The 10,978-nt window shown below is 44.8% G+C and overlaps 2 protein-coding genes across 2 annotated transcripts; both read right to left on the bottom strand.

Annotated features, from left to right (window-relative positions):
• Positions 1–2,404: 2,404 nt before the first annotated feature.
• On the bottom strand, positions 2,405–3,364 carry LOC137376088 (uncharacterized). The gene has a single exon (XM_068044118.1). The coding sequence runs from the start codon at positions 3,362–3,364 to the stop codon at positions 2,405–2,407; it is 960 nt and encodes a 319-aa protein (XP_067900219.1).
• Positions 3,365–3,423: 59 nt separating this feature from the next.
• Positions 3,424–4,569, bottom strand: LOC137376090 (uncharacterized). The gene has a single exon (XM_068044119.1). It carries the CDS (start codon positions 4,567–4,569, stop codon positions 3,424–3,426), a length of 1,146 nt encoding a protein of 381 aa, XP_067900220.1.
• Between the last annotated feature and the right edge of the window lie 6,409 nt (positions 4,570–10,978).

Raw genomic sequence — 10,978 nt, forward strand, 5'->3', positions numbered from 1 at the left:
CTGAATATTGCAATGTTGGGTGTCGTGATGGTGAGTATTGTAATGGTGGGGGTTGTAATGGTGAGTATTATAATGGTGGGAGGTGTGATGGTGAGTCTTGTAATGGTGGGTGGTGTGATGGTGAGTATTATAATGGTGGGAGGTGTGTTGGTGAGTATTATAATGGTGGGTGGAGTGATGGTTAGTATTATAATGGTAGGTGGTGTGATGTTTTGCATTATAATGGTGGGGGTGTGATGTTGTGTATTATAATGGTAGGTGGTGTGATGGTGAATATAGCAATGGTGGGAGGTGTGATGGTGAGTATTGTAATGGTAGGAGTCGTGATGGTGAGAATTATAATGGTGGGTGTGTGATGGTTTGTATTATAATGGTGGGTGGTGTGATGGTGAGTATTATCATGGTGGGTGGTTTGATGATGAGTATTGTAATGGTGGGGGGTGTGATGGTGTGTATTAATATGGTGGATGGTGTGATGGTGAGTATTATAATGGTGGGTGGTGTGATGATGAGTATTATAATGGTGGGGATCATGATGGTGAGTATTTTGATGGTGGGTGGTGTGATGGTGAATATTATAATGTTGCGTGGTGTGATGGTGAGGATGGGAATATGGATTGTGTGATGGTGAGTATTGTAATGGTAAGGGGGTGTAATTGTGAGTATTATAGCGGTGGGTCTCATGATGGTGTGTATTATAATGGTGTGCAGTGTGATGGTGAGTATTACAATGATGGGTGTCGTGATGGTGAGTATTGTACTGGTTTGTGGTGAGATGTTGAGTATTGTAATGGTGGGTGTGTGATGGTATGTATTATAATGGTGGGTGGTGTGATGATGAGTATTATAATGGTAGATGTTGTGATGGTGAGTATTGCAGTGGTGGGTGTCGTGATGGTGAGCATTGTAATGGTAGGTGCTGTGATGGTGAGTATTATAATGGTGGGTGGTGTGATGGTGAGGATTTTGATGGTGGGTGTTGTGATGGTGAGTATTATAATGGTGCGTGGTGTGATGGTGATGATGGTAATATGGATTGTGTGATGGTGAGTATTGTAATGGTGAGGGGCTGTGATGGTGAGTATTGTAGTGGTGTGTAGTGTGATGGTGATTACAGTAATGGTGGGTGGTGTGATGGTGAGTATTCTAATGGTGGGTGGTGTGATGGTGAGTATTGTAATGGTGGGTAGTGTGATGGTGAGTATTATAATGGTGGGTGGTGTGATGGTGAGTATTGCAATGGTGGGTGGTGTGATGGTGAGTATTGTAATGGTAGGTGGTGTGATGGTGAGAATTCTAATGGTAGATGGTGTGTTGGTGAGTATTGCAATGGTGGGTGGTGTCCTGGTGAGTATAGTAATGGTGGGGTGAGTGATGGTGAGTATTGTAATGGTAGGTGGTGTGATGGTGAATATTGTCATGGTGGGTGGTGTGATGGTGAGTATTGCAATGGTGGGTGTCATGATGGTGAGTATTGTATTCATGGGTGATGTGATGGTGAGTATTATAGTGGTAGGTGGTGTGATGGTGAGTATTGCAATGGTGGGTTGAGTGATGGTGATTACAGTAATGGTGGGTGGTGTGATGGTGAGTATTATAATGGTAGGTGGTGTGATGGTGAGTATTATAATGGTGGGAGGTGTGATGGTGAGTATTGTAATGGTGAGGGGGTGTGATGGTGAGTATTATAATGGTGTGTGGTGTGATGGTGAGTATTATAATGGTCGGTGGTGTGATGGTGAGTATTCTAATGGTGGGTGGTGTGATGGTGAGTATTGTAATGGTGGGTAGTTTGATGGTGAGTATTAAAATGGTAGGTGGTGTGATGGTGAGTTTTGCAATGGTGGGGCCTGTGCTGCTGAATATTGCAATGTTGGGTGTCGTGATGGTGAGTATTGTAATGGTGGGGGGTGTAATGGTGAGTATTATAATGGTGGAAGGTGTGTTGGTGAGTATTATAATGGTGGGTGGCGTGATGGTGAGTATTATAATGGTAGGTGGTGTGATGTTTTGCATTATAATGGTGGGGGGTGTGATGGTGAGTATTGTAATGGTGGGTGTGTGATGGTTTGTATTATAATGGTGGGAGGTGTGATGGTGAGTATTATCATGGTGGGTGGTTTGATGATGAGTATTGTAATGGTGGGGGGTGTGATGGTGTGTATTAATATGGTGGATGGTGTGATGGTGAGTATTATAATGGTGGGTGGTGTGATGGTGAGTATTGCAATGGTAGGTGGTGTGATGGTGAGAATTCTAATGGTAGATGGTGTGTTGGTGAGTATTGCAATGGTGGGTGGTGTGCTGGTGAGTATAGTAATGGTGGGGTGAGTGATGGTGAGTATTGTAATGGTAGGTGGTGTGATGGTGAGTATTGTAATGGTAGGAGTCGTGATGGTGAGAATTATAATGGTGGGTGTGTGATGGTTTGTATTATAATGGTGGGAGGTGTGATGGTGAGTATTATCATGGTGGGTGGTTTGATGATGAGTATTGTAATGGTGGGGGGTGTGATGGTGAGTATTATAATGGTGGGGATCATGATGGTGAGTATTTTGATGGTGGGTGGTGTGATGGTGAATATTATAATGTTGCGTGGTGTGATGGTGAGGATGGGAATATGGATTGTGGGATGGTGAGTATTGTAATTGTAAGGGGGTGTAATTGTGAGTATTATAGCGGTGGCTCTCATTATGGTGTGTATTATAATGGTGTGCGGTGTGATGGTGAGTATTATCATGGTGGGTGGTTTGATGATGAGTATTGTAATGGTGGGGGGTGTGATGGTGTGTATTAATATGGTGGATGGTGTGATGGTGAGTATTATAATGGTGGGTGGTGTGATGGTGAGTATTATAATGGTGGGGATCATGATGGTGAGTATTTTGATGGTGGGTGGTGTGATGGTGAATATTATAATGTTGCGTGGTGTGATGGTGAGGATGGGAATATGGATTGTGGGATGGTGAGTATTGTAATTGTAAGGGGGTGTAATTGTGAGTATTATAGCGGTGGCTCTCATTATGGTGTGTATTATAATGGTGTGCGGTGTGATGGTGAGTATTACAATGATGGGTGTCGTGATGGTGAGTATTGTACTGGCAGGTGATGTGAAGATGAGTATTGTAATGGTAGCTAGTGTGATGGTGAGTATTGTAATGGTGGGTGGTGTGATGCTATGTATTATAATGGTGGGTGGTGTGATTATGAGTATTATAATGGTAGATGTTGTGATGGTGAGTATTGCAGTGGTGGGTGTCGTGATGGTGAGCATTGTAATGGTAGGTGCTGTGATGGTGAGTATTATAATGGTGGGTGGCGTGATGGTGAGTATTATAATGGTAGGTGGTGTGATGTTTTGCATTATAATGGTGGGGGGTGTGATGGTGAGTATTGTAATGGTAGGAGTCGTGATGGTGAGAATTATAATGGTGGGTGTGTGATGGTTTGTATTATAATGGTGGGGGGTGTGATGGTGAGTATTGTAATGGTAGGAGTCGTGATGGTGAGAATTATAATGGTGGGTGGTGTGATGGTGAGTATTATAATGGTGGGTGTCATGATGGTGAGCATTATAATGGTGGGGGGTGTGATGGTGAGTATTGTAATGGTAGGAGTCGTGATGGTGAGAATTATAATGGTGGGTGGTGTGATGGTGAGTATTATAATGGTGGGTGTCATGATGGTGAGCATTATAATGGTGGTGGGTGTGATGGTGAGTATAATAATGGTGGATGGTGTGCTGGTGATGATTGCAAAGGTGGGTGTCCTGATGGTGAGTATTGTAGTGGTAGGTGGTGTGATGGTGAATATTATAATGGTGAGTGGTGTGATGGTGAGTATTGCAATGGTAGGTGGTGTGATGGTGAGAATTCTAATGGTAGATGGTGTGTTGGTGAGTATTGCAATGGTGGGTGGTGTGCTGGTGAGTATAGTAATGGTGGGGTGAGTGATGGTGAGTATTGTAATGGTAGGTGGTGTGATGGTGAATATTGTAATGGTAGGTGGTGTGATGGTGAGTATTGCAATGGTGGGTGTCATGATGGTGAGTATTGGATTCATGGGTGATGTGATGGTGAGTATTATAGTGGTAGGTGGTGTGATGGTGAATATTGCAATGGTGGGTTGAGTGATGGTGATTATTGTAATGGTGGGTGGTGTTATGGTCAGTATTATAATGGTGGGTGGTGTGACGGTGAGTATTATAATGGTGGGTCGTGTGATCGTGTGTATTGTAATGGTGGGTGCCGTGATGGTTAGTATTATAATGATAGCTGGTGTGATGGTGAGCATTATAATGGTGGGTGGTTTGATGGTGATTATTGCAATGGTGTGTGGTGTGATGATGAGTATTATAATGGTGGGTATCATGATGGTGAGGATTTTGATGGTGGGTGTTGTGATGGTGAGTATTATAATGGTGCGTGGTGTGATGGTGAGGATGGTAATATGGATTGTGTGATGGTGAGTATTGTAATGGTGAGGGGCCGTGATGGTGAGTATTATAATGGTGTGTGGTGTGATGGTGATTACAGTAATGGTGGGTGGTGTGATGGTGAGTATTCTCATGGTGGGTGGTGTGATGGTGAGTATTGTAATGGTGGGTAGTGTGATGGTGAGTATTATAATGGTGGGTGGTGTGATGGTGGGTATTGTAATGGTAGGTGGTGTGATGGTGAGAATTATAATGGTAGATGGTGTGTTGGTGAGTATTGCAATGGTGGGTGGTGTGATGGTGATTATTGTAATGGTAGGTGGTGTGATGGTGAGTATTGTAATGGTGAGTGGTGTGATGGTGAGTATTGTAATGGTAGGTGGTGTGATGGTGAGAATTATAATGGTAGATGGTGTGTTGGTGAGTATTGCAATGGTGGGTGGTGTAATGGTGGGTGGTGTGATGGTGAGTATTGTAATGGTGGGTTGAGTGATGGTGAGTATTGTAATGGTAGGTGGTGTGATGGTGAGTATTGTAACGGTGGGTGGTGTGATGGTGAGTATTATAATGGTGGGTGATGTAATGGTATGTATTATAATGGTGGGTGGTGTGATGGTGAGTATTATAATGGTAGATGGTGTGATGGTGAGTATTGCAGTGGTTGTGTCGTGATGGTGAGTATTATAATGGTGGGTGATGTAATGGTATGTATTATAATGGTGGGTGGTGTGATGGTGAGTATTATAATGGTAGGTGGTGTGATGGTGAGTATTATAATTGTAGGTGGTATGATGGTGAGTATTGCAATGGCAGGTAGCATGAAGGTGTGTATTGTAATGGTAGCTGGTGTGATGGTGTGTATTTTAATGGGAGGTGGTGTGATGGCATGTATTATAATGGTGGGTGGTGTGATGGTGAGTATTGTAATGGTGGGTAGTGTGATGGTGAGTATTATAATGGTGGGTGGTGTGATGGTGAGTATTGCAATGGTGGGTGGTGTGATGGTGGGTATTGTCATGGTAGGTGGTGTGATGGTGAGAATTATAATGGTAGATGGTGTGTTGGTGAGTATTGCAATGGTGGGTGGTGTGATGGTGAGTATTGCAGTGGTGGGTGGTGTGATGGTGAGTATTGTAATGGTAGGTGGTGTGATGGTGAGAATTATAATGGTAGATGGTGTGTTGGTGAGTATTGCAATGGTGGGTGGTGTGATGGTGATTATTGTAATGGTAGGTGGTGTGATGGTGAGTGTTGTAATGGTGGGTGGTGTGATGGTGAGTATTGTAATGGTAGATGGTGTGATGGTGAGAATTATAATGGTAGATGGTGTGTTGGTGAGTATTGCAATGGTGGGTGGTGTGATGCTGTGTATTGTAATGGTAGGTGGTGTGATGGTGAGTATTGTAATGGTGGGTGGTGTGATGGTGAGTATTATAATGGTGGGTGATGTAATGGTATGTATTATAATGGTAGATTGTGTGATGGTGAGTATTGCAGTGGTGGTGTCGTGATGGTGAGGATTGTAATGGTAGCTGGTGTGATGGTGAGTATTTTAATGGGAGGTGGTGTGATGGTGAGGTTTTTAATGGTGGGGTGTGTGATGGTGAGTATTGTACTGGTGTGTGGTGTGATGGTGAGTATTGAAATGGTGGGTGGTGTGATGGTGAGTATTAAAATGGTGGGAGCTGCGATGGTGAGTATTATAATGGTGGGTGGTGTGATGGTGAGTATTGCAGTGGTGAGTGTCGTGATGGTGAGTATTATAATGGTGGGTGGTGTGATAGTGAATATTGCAATGGTAGTTTGTGTGAAGGTGAGTATTATATTGGTAGCTGGTGTGATGGTGAGTAATGTAATGGTGGGGTGTGTGATGGTGAGTATTCTGCTCGGAGTCTGCATCCCCTCCACCTGCCAAATTAGTTTAAACTCCTCCCAACAGCACTAGCAAACCCGCCAGCAAGGATGTTAGTTACCCTCTGGTTCAGATGTAGACCGTCCCGATTGTGCAGGTCCCACCTCCCCCAGAAACGGTCCCGGTGGTCCAGGAATCTAAAACTCTCCCTCCTGCACCAACTCTTCAGCCACGCATTCATCTGTGCTATTCTCCTATTTCTATACCTGTCAGCACGTGGCACTGGGAGTAATCCACAGATTATAACCCGAGAGGTCCTGCTTTTTAGTCACCGGCCTTACTCCCTGAATTCTTGATGCAAGACCTCATCCCTCTTTCTACCTCTGTCATTGGTACCAACATGTACCATGACCTCTGCCTTATCACCCTCCCCCTTCAGGATGCCCTGCAGCAGTTCAGTGACATCCCAGACCCTGGCACCAGGGAGGCAACCCACCATCCTGGAGTCACGTTGACGGCCACAGTAGCGCCTATCTGTTCCCCTGACTATAGAATCCCCTATTACTATTGCTCTTCCTCTCTTTCCCTCTCCCTGTGCAGACAGGCTGCTTGCGGTGCCAGAATCTTGGCTCTGTCCGCACTCCCTGGAGGAACCAGCCTCGTCAGCCTCCAAAATGGAATACCGATTTGCAGGCGGGACCCCAGGGGACTCCCGAACTACCTGCCTGATTCTCTTGGACTGCCTGGTGGTCACCCATTCCCTTCCTTCCTCAAGTCCCTTCAGCTGCAGTGTGACCACCTCTCTATACGTGCTATCCACAATGTTCACAGACTCGCGGATGCTCCACAGTGTTTCCAGCCGCCGTTGCAGCTCTGAAACCCGAACTTTCAGGAGCTGCAGCTGGACACACTTCCTTCACACATGCTGGTCCCGGGGACTGGAACTGTTCCCGGATTCCCACATGTAGCAAGAGGAGCAAACCACGGCTTCAAGCTCTTCTGCCATGACTAAACCCTTTAAATTTAAAACTTTAAAACAGAATAGTAAAAAAAAAACAACGAAGTCTTGCTAAAACAATGACTTACAATTCAACCCACTTTGAAAAATACCCACCACCACTTACTCACCAGTCAGCTGTGCTCTTTGGAAACTCTCGGCTCCCCCCACGCTCTTTGAGGACAGGGAGGAAATGAAAGGGGCTCCTGGCTCCCTCCTCACCGAACTTCCTCAGTCACCAAACTTCCACTTTAACACTCTAATGCAACCCAAGCCCCCACTCCAGTGATGGTGAGTGTTTGGATGGAGAGATTCTGTTTGGTTGGATAGAGTGATGGTGAGTGTTTGAATTGCTTGATAGCAAGTGTTTGGATGAAGTGATGGTGAGAGTTTGGATGGAGTGATATTCAGTGTTTCGATCGATTGATAATGAGGGTTTGGAAAAAGTGATGGTTAGAGTTTAGATGAAGTGATGATGAGTGTTAGGACGGAGTGATGGTGAGTCATTGCATGAAGTGATGGTGAGAGTTTTGAGGGTGTGTTGATGAATGAAAGCATGGAATGATGGTGTGTGTTTGGATGGAGTGATGGTGAGAGTTTGGGTGGAGTGATGGTGAGCATTTGGATAGATTGGTATTGACTGTTCGGATGGAGTGATGTTATGCTTTTGGATGGAGTGATACTGAGTATTTGAATGGATTGTTGGTGTGTGTTTGGATGGAGTGATAGTGAGAGTTTGCGTTAAGTGATGTTGAGTGTTTGGATGGAGTGATGGTGAGAGCTTGGATGCAGAGATGCTGAGTGTTTGAATAGAGTAATGATGAGCATTTGGATGGAGCAATGCTGAGTGTTCGGATGGAGTGATGGAGAAATGTTGAAAGTTTGAATGGAGAGATGGTGAGGGTTTGAATGGATAGATCTTGAGAGTTTGCATGGAGTGACGGTGAGTGTTTTGATGGAGAGATAGTGAGTCTTTGGATGGAGAGATAGTGAGTGTTTGGATGGAAAGATAGTGATAGTTTGGATGGAGTCATGGCAAGTGTTTGGATGAAGTGATGGTGAGAGTTTGGATTTAGTGATGGTGGGTGTTTGGATGGAGTGATTGTGAGAGTTTGGATGGAGGGCTGGTGAAGGTTTGCATGGTGTGATTGTGAGTGTTTGGATGGAGTGATGGAGAGACTATGGACGGAGTGATCGTGAAGGTTTGGATGGAGAGCTGGTGAGTGTTTGCATGTTGAAACTTTGCATGGAGTGATGGTGAGGGTTTGGATGGTTTGATAGTGAGTGTTTGGATGGAGTGATGGTGAGAGTTAGGATGAAGGAATGGTGAATGTTTGCATGAAATGATGGTGAGTGTTTGATAGGGGTGATAGTGAGCGATTTGATGAAGTGATAGTGGCTGTTTGGATGCTCTGAATTTGAGCGTTTGGATGGAGTAATGAGAGTGTTTGGACAGAGTGATCGAGTGATCATGAAAGTTTGGATGGAAAGATGGTGAGTGTTTGAATGTTGTATCTTTGCATGGAGTGATGTTGAGTGTTTGGATGGAGTGCTGGTTAGTGTTGGGATGGAGTGATGGTCAGTGATTGGATGGAGTGATGGTGAGTGTTCGGATGGAGTGATGCTGAGTGTTTGAATGAAGTGATGGTGAGAGTTTGAATGGAGAGATGGTGAGCGATTGGATGAAGTGGCTGTTTGGATAGTCTGATTTTGATATTTTGGATGGAGTGATGGTGAGTGTTCGGATGGAGAGATGGTGAGTGTTTGCATCTTGAAACTTTGCATGGAGTGATGTTGAGTGTTTGAATGGATTGATAGTGATTGTTTGGAAGAAGTGATGATGAAAGTTTGGATGAAGAGATGGTGAGTGTTTGGATGAAATGATGGTGAGTGTTTGGATGGGGTGATAGTGAGCGATTTGATGAAGTAATAGTGGCTGTTTGGAAGCTCTGAATTTGAGCATTTGGATGGAGTGGTGAGAGTGCTTGGACGGAGTGATCGAATGATCGTGAAAGTTTGGATGGAGAGATAGTGAGTGTTTGAATGTTGTATCTTTGCATGGAGTGTTGTTGAGTATTTGGATGGAGTGATGGTGAGAGTCTGGATGGGTTGATGGTGAGAGTTTGGATGGAGTGATGGTGATTGTTCGGATGGAGTGACGGTCAGTGCTTGGATGGAGTGATGTTGAGTGTTTGAATGAAGTGATGGTGAGAGTTTGGATTTAGTGATGGTGGGTGTTTGGATGGAGTGATTGTGAGAGTTTGGATGGAGTGATGGAGAGACTATGGACGGAGTGATCATGAAGGTTTGGATGGAGAGCTGGTGAGTGTTTGCATGTTGAAACTTTGCATGGAGTGATGGTGAGAGTTTGGATGGTTTGATAGTGAGTATTTGGATGGAGTGATGGTGATTGTTCGGATGGAGTGACAGTCAGTGCTTGGATGGAGTGATGGTGAGTGTTCGGATGGAGTGATGTTGAGTGTTTGAATGAAGTGATGGTGAGAGTTTGGATGGAGAGATGGTGAGCGATTGGATGAAGTGGCTGTTTGGATGGTCTGATTTTGATCATTTGGATGGAGTTATGGTGAGTGACTGAATGGATTGATGGAGAGTGTTTGGATGGAGAGATGGTTAGTTCTTGGATGGGGTGATGGTGGGTGTTTGGATGCAGTGATGGTGAGTTTTTGGATGGATTGATAGCAAGTGTTTGGATGGAATGATGGTGAGAGTTTGGATGGAGTGATGGTGAGAGTTTGGACGGAGTGATGGTGATTGTTTGGATGGAGTGATATTCAGTGTTTCGATAGATTGATAGTGAGGGTTTGGACAAAGTGATGGTTAGAGTTTAGATGGAGTGATCATGAGTGTTCGGATGGAGTGATGGTGAGTGTTTGGATGGAGTGCTGGTGAAAGTTTGGATGGAGTGATTATGTGAGTTTAGAAGGAGTGATGGATGTGTGTTACGACAGAGTGATGGTGAGCGTTTGGGTGGAGTGATGGTGAGTGTTTGGATGGAGGGATGTTCCGTGCTGTAAAGGAGCAATGGTGCCTGTTTAGATGGAGTGATGCCCTGTGTTTGAATGAAGTTATGGTGAGAGTTTGGATGGTGAGATGGAGAATTTTCAGATGGAGTGATTTATTTATTTATAGATACAGCACTCAAACAGGCCCTTCGGCTCACCGAGTCTGTGCCGACCAACAACCACCCATTTATACTAATCCTACAGTAATCGCATTCCCTACCACCTACCTACACGAGGGGCAACTTACAATGGCCAATTTACTTATCACCTGCAAGTCTTTGGCTGTGGGAGGAAACTAGAGCACCCAGCAAAAACCCACGGGGTCACAGGGAGAACTTGCAAACTCTGCACAGGCTTTACCCGGAATCGAACTTGGGTCCCCGGAGCTGTGAGGAGTGGTGCTAACCACTGCGCCGCCCGTTGGTGAGTGTTTGGATGGAGTGATAGTTTCTTTTCAATTGAGTGATGGTGAGTCATTGCATGAAGTGATGGCGAGAGTTTTGAGGGTGTATTGGTGAGTGTAAGCATGGAGTGATGGTGTGTGTTTGGACGGAGTGATGGTGAGAGTTTTAAAGGAGTGATGGTGTGTTAGGATGCAGTGATGCCAAGCTTTTGAATGGAGTGATACTGAGTGTTTGAATGGAGTGTTGGTGTGTGTTTGGATGGAGTGA

This window comes from Heterodontus francisci, chromosome 12, assembly GCF_036365525.1.
Source record: "Heterodontus francisci isolate sHetFra1 chromosome 12, sHetFra1.hap1, whole genome shotgun sequence".
Lineage (NCBI taxonomy): Eukaryota > Metazoa > Chordata > Chondrichthyes > Heterodontiformes > Heterodontidae > Heterodontus > Heterodontus francisci.

Coding starts and splice junctions, on each gene's coding strand:
- LOC137376088 (XM_068044118.1), bottom strand. CDS start 3,364: ATGCAAAACATCACACCACCTACCATTATAATACTCACCATCACGCCA.
- LOC137376090 (XM_068044119.1), bottom strand. CDS start 4,569: ATGAGAATACTCACCATCACACCACCCACCATTACTGTAATCACCATC.